General features: G+C 41.7%; 1 protein-coding gene across 17 annotated transcripts in view; it reads right to left on the bottom strand.

Annotated features, from left to right (window-relative positions):
- Positions 1-26,772, bottom strand: part of celf5a (cugbp, Elav-like family member 5a) — a 185,627-nt gene that overhangs the window by 31,726 nt on the left and 127,129 nt on the right. For 13 of the 17 annotated variants that reach the window (XM_070960270.1, XM_070960265.1, XM_070960264.1 and 10 more), the window contains exon 4: positions 3,102-3,230. In XM_070960270.1, the coding sequence (XP_070816371.1) occupies positions 3,102-3,230 (129 nt within the window). The remainder of the gene's footprint in view (positions 1-3,101; positions 3,231-26,772) is intronic. The other 4 variants (XM_070960277.1, XM_070960272.1, XM_070960276.1 and 1 more) reach the window with 1 other exon arrangement.

Consider the following 26,772-nt stretch of genomic DNA (forward strand, 5'->3'; position numbering starts at 1 on the left):
TTTTAAACTACTTTCCTAAACATGATGTGCTTGACAGGCTTATTAGCCTGAAAACTCAGCAGTCTCGTTACCCTCATTTTAGCTTCTCTTTCATAAGTAACATTAACAATTATTCACCGAGAGAAATCTGATATTTCTCTGTATAATGTGACCTCCATCAGCTGTGTGTCCGCAGTGTATCTAGTGAGATGAGACGAGCAGTCTCGCCTTGAGAAGTTTCTCATCAGTGGGTTTAATGTTTAAAAAAGTGTTTTTTCATTTTTGTGACCGCTCTTATGATCTCACACTCAAACGCTAATAGTTTAATGGGTGTTGAAACTTGTTCATCTTAATCTTGATCAACCTTAGCCCATTTACAGACTTTGTTTAATCATTTAAATAGAACAATAACAATTTATGAGTTGTCACATTTTAGAAACTCAGTCAGACATTTTATGGAAAAGTCAAACATTCAGGTTACGGTTTTAATAAACTCAGTACTGTTTTTCATACAGTACAGACGCCTAATTATTGATTGCATACTGTTTTGACTTCATAATATGTAATTATGGCAACATTGGTTTTGGCCTTGGTGCCCTACATTTTGGCCATGACATGCCAATAAATTTGCATTTGTCAAAGGCCAAAGTGGGTTGTCCTAAAAATTACTTCAATTGTACTTAACTTACTTACTACAACTTACATTTACTGTCTTTATCCAGGAGTTTTTCTGGATGCACTGGTTGAAGACAGAGACCACTGGTACACCTGATCAGTCTATTACAAAGCTAACAAATTAACACACTCTCAATCATGGATGTGTGCACATTATACATTGCCCAGTACTGCTCTTGCATGTCTCTGCAGTGAGTTTATCAAACTTGAAGATGACAGAGCAAAGTCAAATGCAGAAAAACAACAGCTAAAGTCTCTGCACAGAAACATGTGAGGGCTGAACCTGGGTCTGTTGCAGTGAGGCAGCAGTACTTTTACTGCCCTCTTATAATTATACCCTATTTCACCTAATTTCATTTCCTTTTAAGTTTCTTTTCTATTCTTATTTAATCTTTCATACTTTATTCTTCTTATCATCTATCCTGCTTGACCCAGCTGCCCTGCCATTCTTCCCCTCTTAATGGGCTTACCCCTGTGGACACCAGCCAATCAAGATGCCCATTCAGCTGTCAAACCACTACCCCCTATTGAGATATGGATAGAAAAGAGCTAGAGCTTGGCATGACCTGTGCAAGGACTTTGCTACCATAGAACAAAAAGTATATGCAATTATGCATTTAACTCTTAATATACTTTGCAAGCCTCATTGACTCTTCCTTTTAGAAATAAACCAAACAGGAGAGTTAATATGAAATTGAAGCTGCGCAATTCTGTGCAAAAGCTATGGACCATAACATTTTGTGATGGCCAAAACAGATCTATTTTTGCCAGCAAAGGGATGGGAATGTTTTATTTGTTTGGGCTTTTAAGAGAAAATTTAAATGTAAATATATATAATATCTCACAAACTAATGCACACTCCCATTGGCAGACAAAAATATGATGTAATATAATGTTCGGCAGTCTGACTTAGATAGAGCACAAATATTCCAGAGCAACAAAGAGGAATGCAATTTCCAGTGGTGGAAGAAGTATTCAGAAATTTTACGTGTAAGTAGAAATACAGCAGAGTTGAAATACTCTTTTACTAGAAGTATTAGCATCAAAATATACTTTAAGCATCAAAAGTCAAAGTATTCATTATGCAGAATGATGCCCTTCAGAATAATACAGTATAAATTATTGGATTATAATTACTGACACATTCATGTAGTAATGGTGGTGCTAATCTAACTGTTTCATACATTTTTGGGGATCTTGATGTATGATAATACATCAGGATTTATCTGTTGATTTTATCTTGTACAAAATCAACAGTAACTACAGCTGTCATATAAATCTAGCGGAATAAAAAGTACATTATGTGCCTCTCAAATTTAGAAGCATGAGGTAGCATAAAATGGAAATATTTAAGTAAAGTACAAGTACCTCAAAATTGGACTTAAGTACAGTTCTTGAGTAAATGTACATTCCACCACTGGCAACTTCCCTTGGCTGCCCCCTTCCTCACAGTGGGGACACTTGAATTGTTTTGACATCCATCTTTCCCTTCTCCTTCAAACCACTGCAGAGTAAGAGCGCTCTAGCTTCAAACCCTGTTAGATATAATTCCACAACAATTTCCATAAGCGCTGGCTGGGGAATAGGCTTTAGAGACATGAAAAAACACTAGTCCCTTTGCTCTTTGCTGCATGTCAGAGGGAACTGATGTCTCCAAAAGTTTTTGGCTGTCTGAGAAAGCCTGCAAGATATCAACACTACAGTACCCAAGTTACAGTAAGGGCCTGTGGTTCATCCATAGGAAAAATGCTTCAGATTAACACTCACTGACAGAGTGAAAATCATGGCTTTGTCATGCAGAGTTGGTGTTTCAAAATGAGATATATGCTGAGGATGAGTTTGTGCTGGCACACTCAGCATTTTGTTAAATCTTTGCTGTATTTGATGGGATTACAATTACTGATGACATGGAGAGTCTTCTTTTGCTGGTGGCTTCCATGTGAGTGGTCCTGGTTTTGTATCTGGCCTTTGAATTTTATCACAGATTACTCCCATATCTATCCAAAACATCCACATCTGTCTCTTAACTAAGAAAAAATCCCCACTTTCATCCTCTATAAAATATTAAAATACTTCAATTTCTGAGGGTCTGCTGCCACAAAAAAAAAAATTGCAATAATTTCTCGACAAAATGAACAAAAGGAGAACGTCAAAACAACTAATTATCCACTTAACTTCTCTCATTATTCCTAATTAAGAACGTCAGATATCAATCAAACAGTATTTGATAAATTAGGCTTAACTTTTTGTCACTGCCTGCAGCTGACTAGCACATCCAACAGCGCAGCGTGAAAATGGTTGTAATTACGTGAACATGCTATTTGACCCATATCTGGTGCATGTGTCACATATATTTTACATACCCCAGCTGACGTAGACACTCACACACACTGTCAGTTCCCTGCCAGTGACCTAAATAGTGCTGACAACTGTATCATGGCTCCTACCTTTGCTGTTTCCGTCAGGACCTCTTAGGACCGTGCACTCCTCGATGACTCCGTAGGGTTCGAAGAGGCGGTAAACATCCTCCTCGGTCTGTTGTTTGTTCAGCATCCCAACAAACAACTTCCTGTCTTCTGGAACAAACAACGAGACAAAAGGTTAAATAATAACTTTGACCTCAATTATGAAACCAATTTGAGAGCATACAGTGGTGAAACCTCATCGTTGTTGGTGGAACATGGTATAATTTAAGAAGTCTGTTTTTGCACAGAAACAAACTCAGACATATGCTCACAGAGCCTCGGTACAGTACAGCAGCAGACAGACTGACTGTCTGGTTTATTTAGCACTGGTCGAGCCTGAGTCACATTGTGTTATCTCTTTTCCAAGACTGATCATTTTAATCTCTAGTATAACTGGGTTTAGTCCCATATGGACATATATACTGTAGCTGCTGGGGGTAAGTGAATGGTCAGGGGCTGGAGGGAAGAGCAATGGGAAGACTAATGAAGAGGTCTCTCACACAGACAGACAGACAGACACACACACACAGACAGACACACACACACACACACAGACACAGACACACACACACACACACACACACACACACACACACACACACACACACACACACACACACACACACACACACACACACACACACACACACACACACACACACACACACACACACACACACACACACACACAGGCACAGAGACCCAAGACAATGAGCAAGTCTTTGGTCCTTTAAAAGCACCAGGGGCTCCAGGCAGCTCCAACCTCCTACACAGCACACTGTACTGGCTGGAAACTTGCGCTCTCTCTCTTTCTCTTTCACCCACTCTCTCCCTTGGTCTCTCTCTCTTTCCTCTCTATTCATCGCTCTCTCCCTTCTCTCTTTTCTGCTTTTCTTTTTCTCTCTCTCTCGCTGATTCTACATTTTTCCCCCTTGTTCTTTTTCAACTGCCTGCCTCCCTCCCTTCCTCTCTTTATCTCTCTCTTACTCTACTAATTGCTGCTGATCCAGTGTTTTTTGTGTAGCCAGAGAAATATTTCAGCATGCTCTTCAGTGAACAATGGCGTGTCTCTCCTGCGAGCAACGAAGGCTGGGAGACATGCCATGAATAACGCTGACTTTTCAATAGATAGCCTGTATGCCATTGAGTCCTGTTAAATGCTGTGGGATCTGATCTTTACCTTGACCTGACACACTGTGTTTACTGATGTACTCTGGCCTTGTATGATTAATGCTACAGTGTAGCATGTCTCTGCTGGCAGCAGAAGCACTAAAACCTTCCCTTTATACAGATTGTTTCTCCAACTCTGACCTGTGCAGTCACAGTGGAGAGACTGAGTGAGAGACAGGACTGGCGGCCACTGCTGTGAAGAGGTTGAGAGCAGCATAAATCGCTGCCAGAGGTATTGCACAGTGTCAGGGTGACCTGTGACGACTACTGAGTGTGTCGTGTTGTTGTCGTTCCCTGACCCAGACACAAGCCGATACCCACATTCCTGCAGCGGGCACGGCAGCGAGTGCATGTGGACGCCGCGCCCAGCTAGGGTTTCAGCACTCAGCACCACCAATGATGCACCTTTAAAATAATCACCCGTGTCAGAGTGTTGTCTAGGGAGGGGCGTCCCTGGTGCTGGCTCCTTATTGCAAGTGGCAGGATCAGAGGCTATGTATCAAAATGGAAGTGATGCAATGTGACATCTGTCAGGGTGGATTGGAGAGCATTTATCTGCAAAAAAAGGAAAGCCCTGAACTGGAAAATGAAAGGCCAAGATGGTCCTTCCCTTTGCTGGAGGGAGAATATAAATTCTGAGGTTAGATGTAGGAGATGAGTCGAGGGAGGGGGGGAGGGGCTGGAAGGCACAAATTTCCCTGAATGCCGCCAGACCACATCTCATATACGCTCCTGTATACGGCTGGTGAGCTGCGCACAGCACACAGGACCACCCATGCAACAGCAGTCGCCCTTTGCGTTCTTCCTGCTCTTCAGATGTGACTCCCTTCGTCAAGTAGATGATGAGGCTCTGACAAGTTTTGAATTAATACATGACCTTTATCAATTTCATATGAGCTGCACTCTCACGATCATACTACCGACAGCCTGCATGTGGCATGTCTTAAAATACGACACCGCATCCATCCTTCAGATGCATGAAAGACTGCTAACTGGCACGCCACCTTCAGCTGAATGGAATAATATTTATAAGACTCCAAGTATAACAGGATCATTGGCCACTATATATCACATCCCTGTGTAACATTGGTTCACAGTGAGTTACACAAAAACCCTTGCACACTGTAGTCATGTTCAGGCTTTTTGTATGACATCTCAAAGAGGTACAATCTGAACAAACATGCAGCAGTTGACTGCAATGTAAGAAAGATGTGACTTAATACAATATTTTATTTACAGCAGTGGCATTTAGTGGGACTTCTTCATCTGTGGCTGAGAGAGAGATGGAGCGCATGTTCTGCAACGTGAGTGTGCTCTGAAAACAAGTTAACAACGCATGAAAACAGATCATGGAGGAGATCTGTTCCACCGTCTAGGATTCTGCTCTGTGGCTGATCTGAACTAAAATGCTACCTTGGGAATTCAGGTGTTGTGTTCGTCGCCAGTTGACACATTATCTCATTTATCTACAACACCGCAGCACAGGCTGTGTGCAAACAGGCACACAGAGAGTGCAAAACACCTACAGCCATTTACACAAATCTGAAGGGGAAGGAAAAATGGAGTAACAGAGGGAGAAAGGAGGGAGGGAGAAAATTACACAAACTAGGATGTCCTCTCTCACCATGCACACATGAAGTACACACAAAACGAGCTGCATGTTCCACCGTTAACTATCCCGTACACACAATGAATTGACTTTTTCTTCAGAGCAGCCATTCTTTAGACTAGTGCTGTCTAACATGTTTTTCTGAGAACAACCCAAAAAGATGTCTCACTGACTCAAAACACACATATATGACGCTTCACCACCTCAGCTTTGCCCAGTGTGATTACTGCTAACTGCTATTGTTGCTAACTTCCATCTACCAGCCACTGCTGCTGCACTGCTCACCATCTCAGTTATGGCCATTTCATCTGATTTATGTTATCCTGCTGCTAACAAGCCTGTGCATAGGAGGCTTCTCAGCTGCATGTCTCACACGTCATGACAGAACATAAACACTCCTATTTCAATCTAGCGGTCTACACAGGTTGCGTAATGTCTCGCATTTTACTTGGTCTATATGCACTTAAACCTGACCCAAAGCATATTTTTGCTTCATGTCTATTTTTTTCCATTTTACGTTCCTACCTACAGTGTATTAATAGTGGGTGGCCTACTCTCAGTACTGTGCCTGAATGCACCCTGTGCAGAGAGGGTCAACAGACTGCTAGCTGGTTTCGCTACTGCTAACTATTATCGCTAGTGGTCACTACTGCTTTACAAGCTGTAACATATCACCAGTAATCCTGCTTCATCTGTTTAATATTCCCCTGAAATAAAAAGCTGGGTATATACAATATTTGTTAAAATGTTTAAAAAATGTGCTGTCTCATTGTGGTTCCCTCATCAGCCTGTCTGTTTACACAGATTCTGAAATCCTGATCTTTATCCTAATGTATCTTTACTAGAGTTTTGGACCCTTTGTTCCAAAGATGGCAACGTCAGATAGTTTCTACAGAAGCCTGGACTTCTCAAAGCTCAGCTGGATTCTGTCTTCACAATAGCTCAAGAGCATTCCTCCATGATCTGCACCTCAATCTCATATCAGTGTTTCTTTATGCACTCATATCTATACGGTGCAGTACTTGTAGTATGTGTGTATGAAACTGACTAACTGGGTAAAGAGAGCTCCTCACTCAGAGATTACAGCTACACATGTAATCCTTCATTATATGCAGGTAACACCAAACAACAGTGTTTAGCCTTGACTCCATTTAAGCTTTCCCCACTGCCTGATTTTCACTGCAGGACATAATCACTCACAATAGCTTTACTTATCCTGTAGGAACTTCACTTGTGTGAAGGCGTCAGTGCATACACAACACTTGACCTGACAGACGACAAAAGAGTAGACAACATACAAGTGCGTTAGTAACATCTACCAGTTAGGTTAAGTGTGCTTAAAAATGTTCATGAATAAATCATAAACAGGGTGAAGCACCCAAGCTAGCTGAGGCATTAATGAGTGTGAGGGAACTTGGCACAAAGCTTGACATGGCCCACTTCATCCTGAATGGGAGTGACCTGTATCTGCGGCCTGAGGGTGTTTTCTGCGGCCTGAGGGTAAGATGGCTTACTCAACGGATGCTTACTCAATCATGTTTTGAGCTCAGTGCATTGAACTGTCAGTCACACACACACACAACCCAGAAACGTTGAAAAACTGAGAGGCTAAAACACGATAAGTGCAATGTGCTGTTTTGAATGCCTATTTTCTCTTATGCAGCCTTCAAAAACTGCTGAGTCATTTTTCTGTTATAGCTACTCACCTGTGGTAAATGGCATCTGGTGTATAGATGAATACAAAATAAGACAAGAATTATGAGTTTTTTCTTGCACACAAACAGAGACTAGTCAACAGGAATACCATCCAAAATTGTAGCAACTCTCTGTTCTATAGTGTTTACAGTGAAATGCCATCACCTAAACAATTCAGGGGTCTAATAACCGCCAGCAAGTTGACTGTGAAAACTGTGCAGCATGCTGGCATTAAGATGCATTTACAGCTCACTATGGCAGAGTACTGTATGCATCTTCACTGTGACACACCCCACTGCCATCCTGAAATTCACCCCCCATCATGTTTAATTTACTCTGAGTTACTAAACAGATGCTTGTTTGGAATAAATGCATCGGAAATTAAACTCCAGAATAATGAAATGGTAGTGTGCTGCTTGGTTATACATACTGAAGATTACTGGGTCCATTTGGACCCTTTCTAATCAATATAAGCTTCTCAGTATGAGTGCATTGGCCTTGTGTGAAGTCTTTGACTCACTGCGCAAAAGCAAATTATATCAGTAATATTTCATATCTCCATTCTTCATGCTGTAGTCTGACATTATAGCATGTGCATGATAAAGAATACAACTATGATTCTTTTCCTTTAAATGTGCTCCAAATCTCTGCAAAAATACCTTCTTTTGTTATATAATGTATATTTCCACAGCAAGTTTGAAGGATCTCCTGTTCATGCAGCATACTGTATATACTTTCTGCAGCACAGTGCAGTATACAGCAGACTTATTACTATATCCTCCATGATTACACTGCAGACTGCTGAGGATTTTGACAGTGAAATCAGACTTATTGAATAGCAATGGGGCAGAGTAGGAGTTTTTGGAGCAACAAGAGAAAGAAAGAAAAAGAGAGCTTGGGAAAGCAGAGACGTAGACAAAGAATGAGAGAGAGAGAGCGAAAGAGAGAGGAAAGAGTGAATGCGCAAGCGAGTGAGAACGATGTGCACATACTGTAAGTTGATGTGCATACAGTCCTGCAGTCCTTGATAAGCTAGGATGGATGAAAGAGGTGCACCATAGGAGTTGGTAAATCATTGTCAGGGGTGGGGAGGGTGAGGAAATGGAAGGGTGGGAGGACACAGAGAGGGGGAGGGTCGGGGATGGGGGGAGGGAGAGCATACCAACTGCGTTATAGGTGCTCTCTGGTTTTCAAATTTCCCTTCTCTGTCTGTCTCTTTCTCAATCGTTGCAACAGCAAGGGGGATGGAGGGAGAGAGATATTGTGACAGTGGGAGAGTGCGCTATGGAGAAAAGCACTTGTCAGAGGGATGGGGAGGTTGCTATGACAACTACTTATACAGCGGGCTGTCAGTCATGTTTCATTGGAGTTTGGAGAGGAGGAGCAGAATGAAGGGAGGAGAGGAGTTGGGGAAGGAGGGGTTGAAAAAGGGTCATTTCTCTGTCTGTCTGCTGAGCCTGAGTGTAAATTTGACTGTCAAGCTTGAAGATAAGGACAAATTATGAACAATATTAGCTGGGCGATAAAAGAGAACAATAATGAATGGATAAATATATTAAAACCAAATGAGATAGCATCCAGGCAGAAACAGGGGCCCTGAGAAGCCATCCAGGTTTTCTCATTTGGAGGGGAAGATAAGAGCTGGAGAGAGGCTGTGAGGAGAGGAAGGATCCAGCGTATTAGAGCTAGCTGCCGTAGCGTACTTCCTTGTCAAAAGAAAGAAAGAAAGAATCAAAATCACTTTGTAGCCGGAATACCAAACATTGTGGCTTCCTCTCCCTCCTTCACGAGCCTATTATACTTCTCCAATGAGCAGGATGCCACACAATAACAGTGTCAGCATGTGTTCAAGCATAAAAAACACAGACAGAATGGAATGAAATTAATTAACCCTAAGAGATCACGGTGCTTAGCCAATGGAATTTAATCCAATTTATTACATATAAGGATCTAACTAGTGTTGTATTTGCATTAATGAGATGGTGGATATGGGTGTGTGTGTGTGCACATGCAGATTGGAGTACATATGTGACCTGTTGTGTATACATAGGTGTGCGAAGGGTGTCCTTCCCATCCCCTGTACAGTGAAAAGATCAGAATGGCAGGGACAAACAAGGGAGGGAGTCTGAGGTTTGGCAAGGCCTTAGGGTGAGAAAACCCTGCCAAATTAACTCCTGAATAATGAGCCTTTTATGTGCAACGTTATCAACAGCGAGAGGGCATCCATATATTCTGTCGTAATGCTGGAGCCACTTCAGACAGAACCCAGTTAGTAGGCTCCACCAGCACACCTTCAACCGAGGAAGAAATGTGGGTTGATGGAATAGTTTGTTTACCAATTTCTGAAGTAAATTAGCACTCCTGTGTGTGTTCACTGTATTTGCAGCTGTCTTTTGAAGTTTGCATGCTAACCCACAGAGTTGACAGCACAAACCTAAGGCCTACCGTGGACCATAGCTCTAATGAGGAAGCTTATTAGTGCTGTTTCCCTCACAATTTCTGAGATGTTGCTTGGAAACAGCATTGCAAAGAAAACAATACTGTAGACACCAAAAAGCCATCAAACACAGCGCTCCCTTTTGTGCAATTTCAACACCAAAGCAATGTAATATGGACTTCTATTGAAACATATATGACTAAATAATAAAAGCAAGAGACTTGCAGGGACTGAATTTACATTTCATCTTATATTAATGTTAAATACACTATATTTCACTGCTGCTTGCCCAGGTTGCTGTTAAAGTCCACAGCCATGTTCTGCATATATTCAGTCTATAATTCACTTTAGACATGTTCCCTTTTACAGTAGCTACAGGGCCTGCTTCTGTAACTCTAGCAGGACCTACGGTGACACTAGCTTGATTTCATGTCATAGTTTCATCATTTTGGAGTCAAGGCTGCTCATTGGCAGCTCGGCTGCGACCATAAAAGCTATCAGTAAAAATGCCACTGAGCACTGTGTGCAGGGCCTTGATAGCCATGCTGTAGAAACAGCGCATCCCTCACTAAGCAATCCTCCGGGATGGATTAAGCCACACTACTTCCACATACATGGAAGTGCACATAAGCACCCTGACGGAAGGTTGCTCATATATGCATACACACTGTAAACATGTGGGCAACGACACACAAAGTAACCATAAAAATTCTATACCCACACTCACACACAGGCTTGCAAACACAAATAGCTCTATCAACAGGCACACACACAGAAACACATACTGTACATAAAATGCTGTGCAGTATACATACAAATATACAGTATCAGGAGGCATCAAAAACAGTTTCTACAAACAAACATCCCCGTAGTGAGTGGGAGGTTGCGGTTGGTAACTGTTGCATCACAAGCCCTATAGCGTATTAGTCAGGCCAAAGAGCTCAAGATCAAACTATAATGTGTTACTGAACAGCAGCCTCACGGGAAGCGAGCTTCTGCATTCCAACCGTACACATTTCCTTCACGCACACCAACCGAGTCGATTCCATCTCAGAGGGGATTTGGAGACCAGTGATCATGAATTCTCTCTGTGCCGCTGGCAGAATGGATGATGGATATTACACATGACACCTAAAAGACTCACCCACACATGTGTACGTGCACACCTACGCGCACACTCATGTTCATACATACATATAAAAATACAAAACGCACGTATAAAACACACAGGACCTCCTGTGCACCACTCCAATATTCTCCAAAGAGCTCCACAGATTTTATGCATCAGTGCGATCTAATGGCTGCTCTGTTCTATGCTGCCGGCTGGGGGATTTCAGCAGCATTTTGGCCCTGCTGGAAGTCTCTAACATACAATTGCAGTCTTCTGACTGACCTAAATGCTCCACGTAAAACCTCTGAGGTGTATAAGTGTGTGCGTTCTGTGCACGCCTTCTCTCTCTTTCTGTACAGTTTCAGTCAGCTCACAGCCCAGCTGACGGCTTCCACCCCCCACCTCGGAAGAGAAAAGAACAGGTGAAAGGAGAAGAATAGAAGGAGAAATTGCTTGAAATATTTTATCTCCACCATATACGTCTCAGCAAATTTACACTCAATATGATAACAAATGTGAAATATTACTCACAGCCTTGTGTCGAATTCAGTGTATTACGGCCGCGGCCATAAATCAGGAAACTGCTGTGCAACGTGTATACGTAGCTACTGTATATAAACATTTACAATATGGCAGTGCTATTTATATTGTCTCCCTTCATAATGCCATCTGAAGGGCATTTTGGCATCCGTTATGATATGGATTTTCTCTCCACCATTTTCCTGTATCCCATTTTTATTGCCATTCTTCTTTCCCGTCCAGATTGTGTTTCTGTACAGTAGAATGGGCCTTTTACCTTTGGCAGTATTTAACACAGCGCTAGCCTGTTTCTTAATTATTTTCTCATCGCTCCAGTGACACTGATTCATGAGGGTAATGTTGGACACACCCCCTCGGCCAGCCCCCTCAACCAACCCCCACCTCCCCTCTACAGGAACAGTTTCTCTCTTTCCTTCCTTTTCCTTACAGCTGACTTGCTCTTAGCGCTGTCTTGTATCATCTCTCTGACATAGTTTTTTTTTCTCTTTGTCCAATTCCCCATTTTTGTCCCTCTCCGTCTGCCTTACTGCATCTCTCTTCTTTCTCTCATATTACCTTGTGATTATCTTGACTGGCTAATGAGTTACCTTCATGGTAACTCATTAACCGTCATGGTTGCTCTCGAGTAATTGCCTTTTTTCCTTGTATGGAAGGACAAAATTGACTACGGCAAAAGACAACAAACTTCATTACACACTGAGCCAAACTGGACTCCATGTGATGTCCTGACCTCGTGATCTTATTGCGTTAAATATAGAGTACAATATCAGTATCCTCTCACCTCCTCACCTCTGTACGAGCGCAATATTATAAAATATAAACCCACGCTGAGAAAAGACAAAGCAGCAAAGACAGCTAAAGGTTATGGTATTAAATATATGGTGGTGGATGCAAACAAAAAAAGGCAACAAAAGTAAAGAGAAATGCAGAAGAAAACGATGATGAGAAAAAGTGAAAAGGCTGAGAGCACGAGAGAGAGAGAGAGAGAGAGAGAGAGAGAGAGAGAGAGAGAGAGAGAGAGAGAGAGAGAGAGAGAAATGAAAGGAGGCTTAGAGAGCGAGGGGCCATGCCCAACTCCAGCTCAAGAGAGAGTGAGGATGTACCAGAATATGGGCTATCTCTCTGAAGCTTTGTCTGCCAGAGCAACTGAGCTGGCAGATGACTCTGCTGCACATGGACAAAAGAGGCTTACAGGCCACCCCGCATGTCAGCTTTCTCCCGGTCCGAAGTGTGAGAGCAGTAGGGGAATATAGGGTGCGCATGAGCGCTCACCTGCCTAGACCTACAGAGACCTTGGTGAGAGTGGATTCAGATTTGCTCTATACATGTGACACCAGCCAGCAGCTTCGTTTTGCATATACTTCAGTTCAGCGCGGAGCATCTCTTTACTCTGAAAAAACTGCAGTGTTAACAGTTATGAGATGGGGAATTGCTGTCTGAGGTAAAGTTGCAAATACATAAATAAATACATAAGCCCTAAAGCATGTCACTGGTGTACTTTTATATTTTACCACTTCCATATTATTAGTTGGAGCCGATTCTTGATAGGAAGCAAGATGCTAAACTTAGAGCTTTTCCGCTCTCTGTGCTGTCGTGTGCTTTTTGTATGCATGGCCTCTGTAGTGCTGATGTGACTGCAGGGGGAGAGCCTAACCCTGTCAGTCACACTGACAGCCAAGCTGTCTTATCTGCTCTCTATTGGTGATGGTGCACTTTAATTAGGCTACAAGGTCAATCAACACTTTTTTAGAGGATGTGATTCTACTGAAAGCATTTCGTAATCCGGGACAGCCAGAGCGTTTTGGGGGCCTGAGGCAGACATGTGTAGGGGGCTTCCTTACCCTCTGTTCTCACCGTTTTATCCCTTCTTGTCTGAATGATCAAATCTACTTATATCACATATTTTCACAGAGACATGCACTGCTGAACTAATGAACTGCTGCAAAGGTTTCCACAACATATCTTCTATATTACATCAGGGAGAAAAGAAATGTGCATGACATACTGAAGTAATCTTCCACTGACACTGACTACTGAAGATGGTATTACACGATATAAGATTGAACAATACATTGCTTACTGTCAGGCTCCTGACATGGAAGCCTGACTTGACCTGCTTGCTGTTGAAAAAAAGCTGTTTTTCACACCATTGCGTTTTATTATTTATGTGTGAAGAGAATGTTACAGGTATGTCAGCATTCCCATTATCACATGGGAAAGGTGTGTTGCCATCATCATTAGCACTAACTTTACTGGATGAAGCAGCATCACACGTGCTAGCAGCAGGGTGTTTTATTTTTTTGCAGCACGTTTGCAAGAGTGATCCACTGTAGTGAAAAATAATATGCTACCTTTGAGAATTTAACAATTTGCTTCTTGCTTTCCTCTTCCTTTTTTATTTTCCCTGCCCAGGTTTGATGAATGCATTTCAATTTTGTTGTTGTGGAAACTGTTATGAAGCTCTACCATCAACTACCAAATTGGTTTCCTTGAATCGTCCCTTGCAGGTGCACAGTAAAGCAGAATTGTACACTGTTGTCTGAGCTCGGTGGGTTCATTGACACTGTTAAGAAACGCACCCGGTGGCCTATTTATGACTTTTTGGGGGGAATAACTGAAAATGTCACTTTATATTGCATATCTAATTGATATTTTTCATAGGACCCTTTGGGGCCCCTTTGCTCGGTGGAAGTGTTCATAATGATTCTGAAAAACGGATTTCAAGCTGGACAAAATACAGAGACTGACAACAGTTTCTACTAAATCAACACCTTTGTGTAATCCAGATTTCACTTTGACACCGTGCATGTCACACTTGTAGTTTCATTTCTTGCTGAGCTGAGAGGGAAATGCAGAACATCAACAATACCTCCTTTACTCTCCACAATAGTTTCCTCCCATGAAACTCACCAGCCAGACCAAATGTGACATGAATTCATGTAGCTGTCTTTTGTAAACCAGAGCTCCATCCTTAACAAAGCAACTTGCTGATACAATTACGGTATCAAAAGATGAAGATCAAGCAAGCACCTGAAACCAGTCTCAGCTAATATCATCCATTTGAAGAGCCGTAGCACCAGTAGTTTCAATCCAACATGTAGGAAAGAATTTCTGAATTTTGAGATTTTTGCCACCTACAAGGAGCAGGGAGTGTCATAACTGCAGTTTGATCCAAAGAGCGCATACTCTCTGCATACGTGTGTTTGTAGGAAAAGAAAGAGACGTATGAGAACAGACACAGACGTGTGTGTGTGTGTTGTGACCCTCCTAATGCTCTCTATCTTACACACTGACTGGCCTGCTCTGCCTCCCTTTGTCTCTCTCTCCTCCACCCCAACCTTCGTGACAGCTCATTTATTTTCATTTCAAGGATATTTTGCTTGATATCTAATGAAATAAATATCTATATATTGAACAAATCATCAAGAGGGTAGGGTGGAATTCGTCATCGGATGTCAGTTACATTTTCGCATTGCTGTGTTACTTCATGCATCAGATTTATTGGATTTGCTTATTGTCAGAGCAAATCATCTAGTGTACTGACATGCATAGGAATGCATTGTAAAGCACACACAGTCTGTTGATGAAACTCTTGAACCGTAAGGCTCGATTTTGCATCTGCAATGTGTAAATGCAATCTATATCCTGGAATATGATAAATATGAGGGAGTGGAGACATTTGGACCTGTCAAGCTTGTACCTAATAGCATTAAACTGCAAAAAGACTGACTTATTTCTCTCGCCAACTTAAGACTAAACTATCAGGCAGATGGCCTTTTCCTCTGGCTTTCTATCTCCTCCTAGCTCTCTCTCTCGCACTTTCTTCCTCTCTCTGGCTCTCTCTCTCTCACTGACAAAGCTTACAGTAAGCATTTTAATTCCCCCTGACCTTTACTGATCTCACCCAGGCAGTTTTTCCCGTTGCTTAGGGCCAAAACAAAATGAAATTTGAATTTCAGCTCAGAATAATTTAAGATGATCCTTTATATGCAGGGAGCCTCAACTATTTTGTAGTTTGGGTGCTGCCAACTGACTAAATGGACTTTCCGTAAGAGCTCTCTCTCTATTTCTCTCCTGCCTATGGGGTTGTGGGATCACACACAGTGTGATGTGAGTGCGTGAGGAGAGGGAAGACAGGAGACCGAGGGAGAAAAACGCCCCCTATATTCACATGTAGGCACACATGAGCACATGGCACACAGACACGGACATGCTCCAACTTTAGTACACTGAGCACCAGAGGGCTTTGTGTGCAAGGCTGAGAAATGCCATGTCAGCATGCACCACATGGAAGTTTAGAGGGAAGAGAAAAGCTAAATAGTATAAAAAAAATGAGCTTGTGATGAAAAATGCATGAAGGGGAGAGGGGGACAGAGGCTCCCTGTGCACAATTGTCTACTAAGAAACTTTAGCAGATCCTCTCCTCCTCTTAATCCAGTTGCCTCCACAGACAGTGCTGCTTCCCTGACTGACCACACACACCTCTAAAACTTACAGAATAAAACATGACATTCATACAAACCGTACATTCACACACTCATGCACGCAGAAACACTACAATGAATGTGTGGCAACTGTAAATAAATATATAATATAATAAATATCAACTGTGACCTCATTAGCCTAGCAACTGATGTTGGATTAGGATTTTTATTAAGATTGTCAATGTTTGCGTAAGACCTTTTTTTTGCTAACTCATGCTTTACAGCGTCCCCAGCATGCACGATTACATGCAAAACTATGGAGACTCACAATTCACTGGTGACATTTAAAAAAGCGTCCCCCGCCATGTGAAGTTAATGGAAAGCGGAAAACCCCAAACACCACTGTAATTTAAGTACTGCAGCTCACTTCCTGCCGGCACAACTATGTTAGCTTGCTTGGCTAACTCTTCCTTGACAGCTATGCCCACATAGCAAGTGAGAGTAGCAGAGTACCACAAAACACCATTTCACAGTGACTTTTTTTCATACATGCGCATGAAGATTTTATTTTGGAAAGAAAATGTTCTGAAAATAATAAACGTGATCATTTAGAATGCGCTCAGATGTCTTTCTCCAATAGCACACCTAATGGCGCCACAGGCTACAGAGTGAAGCAACACACATACATCATTTCAAAGCAAACCGAAGCAACATGTAACAAATGCTCAGAAAGGCGAAACATATTTTCAGGTTAGTTGATGGAGAAACCTGTCGGCTGTTAATTCCCAGTCCAGTGCTGGTTATAATCAAAGAACTAGTATTCTGCTCCATTCTCCCCGACAACCTTCACAAGACTCCTTAATCACACAGTAGAGGTGATGTAATGATAGAGAAACACTGGCAATTAAGGCACCTGCAGAACAGCTCAATTAATTTTAAGAACCTTCTCGTCCACTAGAATCATTTTCCATGTTTCACTCAGATGCGAATGTGTACGAACACGTGACAACACTTACACTTTAATTACATACATCCTCTTTTTGCACGACAGAGAATTTGGGCTCATTTCTGTTTTTTACAGTACACGCTGATGGCTGATGTCAGGTCAATCTGTCAAGAGTTTCTTCCATTGCGATGAAAACAGCATGTTGTCCTTTTCACTCTACAACTGTCTGACAGTGTTAATCTGCGGGAGAGGACCGTGTTGACAGAACACATTATGGAGCTTTGGGGGTGAAAGGTTAGGCATCAACACAGAAGGAGAATTTAAATTGGTAAACCTCTTATAAGGCATGAACTTTTACGAGTAAAAGCCCACAAGACTTAACCCTGCCCTTTCAAATTAATTCAAAATGCCTTGTGCATATATGCATGCTAGTAACAGTCAGTGTGTACTGTATGTGTGTATGCAGGTTTGACGGGGTATGTTTGTAAGACTGCACACAGTCACGTTGAGCTAGAAAATTGTTTTAATCTTCTCAGAGCTCCATCAGCAGTTTGTCAACCACACCACCTTTACAAGGGAGGGGGGGATTGGGTGTGTAGTGAAATGACTGGCAGAAGTCAGAGAGAAGGGGTGTCTGCATTTTAAGTATCAATTGGTGCTGTCAGCGTGGCCCAGTACGGTGAAGGATTATCTGAAATTAGTTTAGTTAATTCATCATTTTAAAGGGCAGTTGCTTTGCCGCTGATTAGTTATTGTACACACTTGTCAATTAAGGGTCCCTGGAGAGTCCGTCCCACAAGGACTGAAGCCGACATCGCACACAGAGGAAGAGAAAGGGATAAGAGAGTGACAGGCAGTAACAGAGAGGGATCTGCACCAAGTAAAGAAAGAAAAATACAGAAGGAGCGAGACGCAGGATAGACACAACCTAACGTTTTCCATATTGAAATCTGTGTTGAGCTACTTGACAAACAAGTTTTTGTCAAATAGTTAGATATGGACTCAAAAGTCAATCAGAAGCAAAGACGTTAAATATTTTCCTGTTTGTGTGCAGAGGTGGGTGTTGTGTGGCGGAGGTGTTTATAGATGTTGTGAATTAGAAAAATCAATGTGCGCGCCTTTGTACAAAGAGGCCAAGTGGAGGCCATCACATTGACCTCTCCACAGGTTTCTATTTCCATAGTTACTGTTGCTATGATACTGGATTCAGCTTGCCATGCTATATATGGCTGAGCAGAGACACCCTGGACAAAATCCTGTCAGAGACAAACAGTGAATAGATTTGTACAGTATATCGTTTGTTTGGAGGCAACCATTTTTTTAGCAGCAGGAAAGTGCAGATTTTCTAGATTTTTAATAAAATGTAGGACTAAAAGTGACTTTGCTTGATTTATTTATTAACAACATGTCACTGACAATAATCCACCTGAGAGTAGTGCTATATATTCTCCAGCGATTATTTTTTAACTTTATTATGAGGTAAGTATCTCAGCTCAAAACTCTCATTTTTTTCTTCTTTTTTTTGTAGTTTATTCAGCACTGAACAAGCATTTCTCTGCTCCCCATAATTAATTCTTTAAGTGCTTTTCCGGTTAATCCAGCAACCCATGGGGAAGTGTGAGAGGCAATGTGCCAATTTTATTCAAGGATACACTGTAAACACGCTCTTATTGCACAAAAAAACTGGCTTTTCAAACCTGCAAGTTTTGAACAAGAACATTTTTTGGAAAATACAATTCATCTGGGAAGGACAAACATATAATATGAATAAGTTCAAAATGTTTGGGGGAAGCAAATCTCTGTTTAAAAAATATTTTTGAATATCTTAAAACATAAATGATTTAAAACATGTTCTTGTTCACGCTGTAAAAGCTTTGTACACAAGTACTCTTTGGTCAAAAACAGCATTTTCTCCACTTGCTTTTATCACCCATGAAAACATGCTGCAGTTTATGTTTTGTCAACACTGATATTGCATTCAACAGTGGTTGTTAGTCCTGTTCCTGGGGACCCCAAGTATTGCTGGTTTTTAATCCTACCAGCTCGTACCGTAGTTTATCTTAAAGTTAATTAGATCCACCTTTCATCCCAGGTGGAAACCAGTCCCTGATTAGGTGTTTAGAATGAAAAAGCTACTTATTTAATCCTATTGTGGCGGCAGCATTCCTGCTCCTCATTCACTCATGCTTTGTCCCTTCCCCCCCTGAAAGACCCCTTGCAGTAAAACCCTCAGCTTCAGATGTACATTTCTTTTTCAGCACAACTGGCTAAGACTGTCCAACAGGCATTTTTCAAGTATCTTTGAACTTAACAGTATTCATTTTAATGTGAACACTAGTGGACAAGATAGTTCATATTCTCGACATGCAAAAAGCAGCCATTCCATCCACAAATGTTTCAAATTAACAGGCTTTTTTCACACCACACATTTTGGACTTGGCATAGCAGGAAAAGCACAGGTGTCACTGATAACAGTAACAGTAGCTTCGTTGTATTCAAGTGACAGTAAGCCAGCAAAAAAGTAAGTTGAACTATACGAGGACCCTTAAGCCAAAATAGCTAAATGGAATCCAGCCATTGCCGTATTATTTACACCTGTGCTTTTCCCACTGTGACACATGAAAGTGTTTTCAGTGAAAATGTGGTGGGATGATTTTACCTTTGCAGCACTACATCTGCTGTGGATTTCTAATGTTACCAGGCGCAACTGAAAATAAAATCTGCCCTGCATTGCTGAACAAAGGCGACATTTGACAGAGGCTCTGATAGTTGGTAGTAAACAGAGCACCTCGACACCTCATACTGGACGTCAGATGAGTATCTTGAGATTTGTGACTTAGACTTTGCATTTCAATACAAGTTTTTCTTTGAATTTGAAGAGAGAGAAATATTAAGTGAGTTTTCCAACTCACTTCTATGCACACACTCTGTGGCCATTACAGAGAAATAGATCATAAGTTAAACTACATTGCTTTCACTGTGGCTAAAGACAGTTAAGTGAGGTAAAGGTTACTGCTGCCACATAACATGTTCACAAAAACGAGCAGGACCTATGGAGCACAGTTAGAAAGCTTGTGTGATATAAACAGAACACTGAATATACTGTCATACTGACAAGGTCTGCCTCTTTCCACCCAGCTGCCCCCAAACTAACTCCGCTCACCTTACTATTACTCTTATACCTCACCCCTTCCCCAAAGGTAAAACATCCCAGGAAGCAATCCAACAAAACATGATTCAATGTTCTCTGTGTAAAAGCAGCGCTAACCCCATGTGCACAGAGGGAGGGCAGGTGGCAAAGAAAAGGAGAAAGGGCTTTCATAAATGCAAACCAATGTGGACTAAAACCACAGGAGTGAATGTAACCTTTTGCATTGGAGGACAGCGTTATTAGAGAAGCCAAAGTCAGAGCAGTCCGTTAACTGTCCTGACAGAAACTGCTCTTCCCATTAGTTTCAGTGCCAACTTCTGAAAAAACAGAGGGAGGTGAGAAAAAAATACAAATGTCAGAAAATGAAATAATAGAGTGTTTCCACAATTTCCAATTTCAATTTCCTCTCACTGACCTGCAGTAACAAGAGAAATCAATGCAGTCGCGAGTAAAACATTCCGAATTGAGGGATGGCAATAGCCTCCTTTTTTTCAACAAAACCAAAGACCATCTTTGTTTTGAAGGATCACTCAGTGAAAAATAAATCACTCAGGGGTAAAATACTGGCACTTCTACTGTCTGCAGAAGCAGGCACCACCTTAGACATATTCACTCCAAGTTTTTTTTCTAGAAATGACATCAGCATGTCACATATCAATAGCTTTTTTTTTTTTTTTAAGAAAATTAAGACAAGGCAAATTTCTGCACTATATACATATATATATATGAAGCAAAAACAAACAAAGACTGCTGTAACACAGGAAATGAGCACAAATGTCATTAAAGAAAACAGACTGATTTTCCTCTATTATCTGTCACATTTTGTGTTTGCAGCACCCGGAAACAGGAGCAAAGTGAGAGATCTCTGCCTTTCCTTCTGCCTAAGGCAAAACCCATCCATCACCTCTGTTGTCAACGCAACAATCTGGCCTGTAGGACTGTGGTGTGTACACCCTTTTCAGGTCTAAATTAAATCCTTGATCAGAGGTGTTACCTGGGATTAATGCTTCCATTGAGCACAGGAAGCTTAGACAAGAAATCCGGCCCAGAATTATAGCCACAACATACGTCTATAGACTTCAAAGATGTAGGGATAATAGTGAAACGAGAGGAAGAGAGTACTGTCTCCATGGTAGCTGGTGATGGAGGCCCTGCTCCCTGAGACCATTAGAGCATCACATCTGGTCTCTTCAGTGAGAGAGCAGACTTTGAGCAACGCTACTTCATAACTTCAGAAGAATGAAAGAATAAAATGACAGGTTTGACAATGTGTAAAGAAACACACACACCTAACACCGAGCAAGGTGGCATGGTCCACGTCCAAAGAGTGTCAGTGCTCCGTCACGTGAATCAATGTGACAGAAAATGACGTTTAACATGTTTCTTTAACAATATGCTTTATTATCGTTTTACAGTATTTTCTCGCATTTCCTCATGTGAGCGGTCAGTTGGCCAGCAGATCAATCATCAAATCTCTATGTCTTTCATGCTGTAAACACATTTTGTGAAGTGACTGTTCGCCTGTGAGCGCATTATGGGAAATGTAGGATCCAGCATTTTCAGCATTTGACATCTATTAGGAACTAGACGTTGCAGTTTCACACCCAATTTTCAACCTGTCACTCTCAACTGAATGGATGCACAATACTAAACTGCTGGAGGACCTGCTTAACATGTTGGAATCACAACTCAGCTTTGAAATAAGAGACAAGTGTATGATCAATACATCAAGAGGATGAACATCAAAGTAGTACACACAGAGCTTACTTGAATACATATACTCCTACAAGCCACCCAAACGGGAGCACCAATGAACACAGTACAGTTTGGTGGCCAACTGTGCAGCAGCACAATGAAGCAGTGATATTTTGCCAAACATTTGAGAATGTGACATCAACCGAGCTCATGGATCCAAAGTGGAGAAGCAGATTATGGTTAATGGATGAAGATGCTTCTATGGAGTGCACTGTACCTGACACAAATTTAAGCTGACTGAATTTAAGCCGCAATGAACGCCACAGGCCACTCTGTGAAAAATGATTAGTGTGAGTGTCCACAAACCCTGAGGCAAAAAGGAAAAAATATCATTGCAGGATCCCATTTTAAGATGAGAGAAAATGGCCCCAGCACCATTATGTGTGAACTCTGACCTGACCGTGTAAATCTACCGAGGTCCAAACCATCTTTGTTTTTGTGCCGGAGGGCTCTTCCATTCTTGTGAAAATATGAAATACGGTTCTTCTAAACTTATCTTCACACATGCCTTTCAACCAACACTTGTCTTCACAACAGAGAGAGGGAGCTTTACGTCCAAAGAGTGTCAGAGAGAAAATGGAGGAAGGTGACTCACTGGCCGCAGAACAGAAAAAAGGCCAAATAACTGTTGAAGCGTGAAAGTCTGAAAATTTTCTTTTCCCTTTCCTCTTGAAGAAAAAGAAAGCTTTCAAGGTCCAGAGATTGTGAAATGTTATTTTTCATCTCCCTTCTTTGAGGCACAAGGAAACCTGAAAAGCCATGGTTACAGCAGTTTAGTAACCATCCTATTTCAAAATTGAGGTCTTTTCAGATGTTGTGCGCCATTCAGACCTCCTGGGATTCTCTGCAGTGCGCTGTATGAGTCCTGCCATGTCTACGGGCTGGGATGAAATTGTGGAAAGCTTTTTTTACAGCACGCTGTCACGTTTTCCCTTCTTTACCAGCCATAGCTTACCCCGGAACCATGCAGAGTGGCTATCCAGTGCTGCTTGACGTCTGATCTGTTCTCATGTGAATAAGTCCTCCATCCCACCATCCCTTCTTACTCTCTCCTTTCATCACACTTTTAGATACATAACTTAAGCTGTGCATTGATATTCAATATGTTATTCCTCCATGTATGACAATTTTATCTCTTGTGTGTATTTTTATATCTCCACTATGTAGCTGAATATGTTATGTTGCTTTGGCCGGTAATTTCCAATCTCGGAGACATGCAATCACAGTTTCGGCTGCTAGATTCCTTATCTCCTGTGACAAATAAGTGTTCAGGAGCAACAGCAGCAGATTGTCATGCAGAACGGGGCCTTTAATACAGCAGCAATACAAAATGAAATAGCTGTGAAGAGGCAGATGTTATAAACCACTCACTTAATTTGCTTCAGAACAGTTTTTCTTCCATCATATTAGAGCTGTTAAAGAGGGCAGAGTGCTGCACAGAGATGTTATGTCTCCCCTCTATGTAAAAACTCATCTTATCAGAAGAGCCTCCCAAGGCTGTTGTCTTCACTCATCAGTGGATGAACAGTAAACCTCTGGTGCTCCACATATCCTTGATAGCCATCTTAAAAAACACCACTGGGATTACTTCTGTCAGCAAGCGTGTGAAGTGTACATTATGGTAATGCAACCATCAGAAAAAATATTATATTTCTTGATTTTTACTTAACCCTCTTCCCCACCTCACCCATCTTCAGCTCCAAGAGACAATTTAGACTCGTCCTTGGCTCAAAGGCAGCACTACTTGAAATGCCTTCAGATTTGGTGCACACACACATCAAAGAGACCAGGAGCTTATTTTCAAGTATTTTGCACCCCGAGGCTAGGAGCTACTTCTGAGGCTGCTGTGTTCCCTGTAAATAGCTTGGTTTTCTGTTCCACAGATCCCAGCAAAGCACCATCTACCAGAGAGCTGTGGGCATGGGCCTCCGTGCTCTCCTATCACCAGAGGTAATAGGGAAAAATCACTGTGCATAATAGTTCTGCCGATTGCTTTCCTAAGGTGTTGATCAGTAATGCTCACAACAACTAAACTCAATCTAAGTCTGCCAGGGCAAAGGCATCCCGAGTATGTTCTGCTTCTCGCCTTTGAAAGATCAAACTTCTTGGCTTCTCGTTTGATGGTGCTATCCTGTGATGTGCTAGAAGTTTCTGAGCATTCACAGTCTCTGTAAACAGTAACATACTTGACATATAAGGGAAAATCCACAACAAGAGTTTTACCACCTGCTACTGCTGTCACAAACCAAGAAACGGTAATCAAGTGTATTCACGGAATTTTGTTCCCATCATTTTAATGTTTACAGGACTTGTTTAGCATTTTTTTATAGCTTAGCATGAATTGATAACCTGATCATAACTGTTCCTAATACTCACTCAATGAGTAATCACCGAATCCCCCATAATTTCACTGCAATGTATAAATATGCTGCACATATTAATAAAAAAATTTAACTGTAATGAGACATCTGATGTGACATTAATGTTACAAGAATCCTAGTCGATTTTGTGAGATTTGCCGTGGCAACTGACCACACTTGAGCATCATCATCAAGAAAAAATAGGTCACGAATTGGATGTCAGACACTCTTTCTTCCCTATCTCTTTCAAAAAGCATCAATCAACATTAAAGATAATGGTACCTTCACTCCGAACTGGAAATTTGAGTTGTTGCAGTCTGCTGCGTCAATTGCTTTGTCTCAGATCATCCTTTCTATGGCGATGCCCTTCTTCTTAGTAATGACTGCTGCCAGCCAGCTATTCTGATGCCTCAGCGTGCACAGCATCATTCATAGGAAGACTGCTTGCTGTGATTAGCCCAATGCCTTAAACCGTATATGAAAATTCATTTTAAATGTCCTTTAAAAACCCATGAAACATCCATATTGACTTGAGGCTGCCAAGCTGTAGGGTGCTGCTAATCAGTTCCTTCTATGGTCCATTTAGCCTCTGTGTCATTAAAGATAATACAAATAAAATAAGTGTTAACATGAAGGCATTTTGAATCCTTTCCCTGATGTAAAAAAAAAAAATCAGCATCCCCTCACCAACTGTCAATAATTTGCACAAGAAGATTTTTTTTTTTTTTTTTTAGTTTCCCACGCTCGCAGTGCATTTGTGCTGAACAGATTCCAGTTAATTACAAGGCAAATGGTACAAAATGTGCTCTGTGACCATTACAATCCTGTTTGCTATGCTATGCAAGGATGCATCACTCATCACACCCACAAACACTAGCACGCACAGATAAATTAAAACACATAGATGTAAAGACTCCAGCTGACATACGCACGCATTTCTGAACACCACACACATCTCTCCTGATTGGACACAGGCGGCGTTTTTAATCTCTCGGCTTTACACAGATGCAAAATTTCAACACTTTGCTCTACCCTCTCTTGACTTTGACCAATATTGTGAGATAGTAGTATTACAGCAATGGAACTTTAATGAAAGGTTTTGCAACAAGCATTGACGCTTGGTTGATCTAATGAGATCCCTAACTGTTTCTGCCATCTGCCAGACCCTAGTCATGACATTAACTATGCAGCCATGCTAAGCTTCAAACTTCTTTCAGATCAAGCAACCCTCATCCGCTCTGTGTCAAGTGCTAAAGCACGTCCAGATGCATACCTCAGGGAAAGCCACGTGACACAAGCACTGAATACTTTCAAAATATAGAAATTATACTGCTATGCAGCACACTGTGGAACACGATTTAACCTGATTATATTGTATACACGTGAGAAAAATGCCCCCCCATCCCCACTCCCCCTGGCCTCTGTCTAATGTAATGTTTTTCTTTGATTTCACTGAGCTTTTGTAGCAGTATTGACGTGCCCAGTATATAAGGCCTTGCTTTGAGTCAAACTCATCTGCAGTTTACGAGGGTGCCATTGTTCGCCTGGCCCGGGAGAGGTCACTGCAAGGGAGGAGAATAAATGCGGAGTGATTGACTAGTCTCTGTTGGAGAAATGAGTTCTCCATTCATTCCCAGGCTTCCAGAGGTGAAACGTCCTTCAGGAAAGTAAACACAATCTGACAGGGCCCTACAACAGACGCAAAAGCACAGCATGGCACAGTCAGTAAGGATGGCACTTTGCTCCTTTACTCCTCTCCTGCGTCCCTCCTTTCCTCCCAGCCTTCAATCTGCACTATAACCCAAAACACATCAGGTCTTGCAGGATGCTTAAGTTATTCAGTTTTTTCAACAGTGTGTATATATGCAATGTTCGTGGTCATGCTCACACTTCTCTCTAAAATAAAAATGTGATACATGAAGCCAAAGGGATTAAGTGATCATTCATCTAAAGATACTTGTGCAGTTTCTCTGTCAGATTCCATCCCTGGGTTTTACCAGAGCTGGGGTTGGGCAATTGGACAAATATATCGGCTATCAGCGATTTGCTGACTCCATCAGTGGTTGGTCTTTTGGGCGATTTCTGTCATTTCATTCTGACAATTTAATGGTCTACCTCTGAGCGAGTGAGAGCCACTGCTCAGCGACAGACTCTGTTCGGCGAGCTAACGCAGTAACACAAAGAGGCAGTGGGGAGTGTGGAGCCAGGATATTTTCATATCTAACTAGGTGAATTATGGATGGAGTCCAACTAAACCAGAGTTGGTGATCATTGTAACGGTGGAAAAAGTAGCCAAGGCAGTTTTGTTTTGTTTCTGTCGTGTTAACAAGGCAATTGAGCTAGTCTTACTTCAGTGAAAGAGAGAAACTGGATATTAGAGAGTGTATGGTCATATTTTCCTGCTTAATAAGGAAAGCAGGTGTAAGAATATGTCCTTCCTTTGCACTTTTTGAGT

Source organism: Chaetodon trifascialis, chromosome 4 (assembly GCF_039877785.1).
Source record: "Chaetodon trifascialis isolate fChaTrf1 chromosome 4, fChaTrf1.hap1, whole genome shotgun sequence".
Lineage (NCBI taxonomy): Eukaryota > Metazoa > Chordata > Actinopteri > Chaetodontiformes > Chaetodontidae > Chaetodon > Chaetodon trifascialis.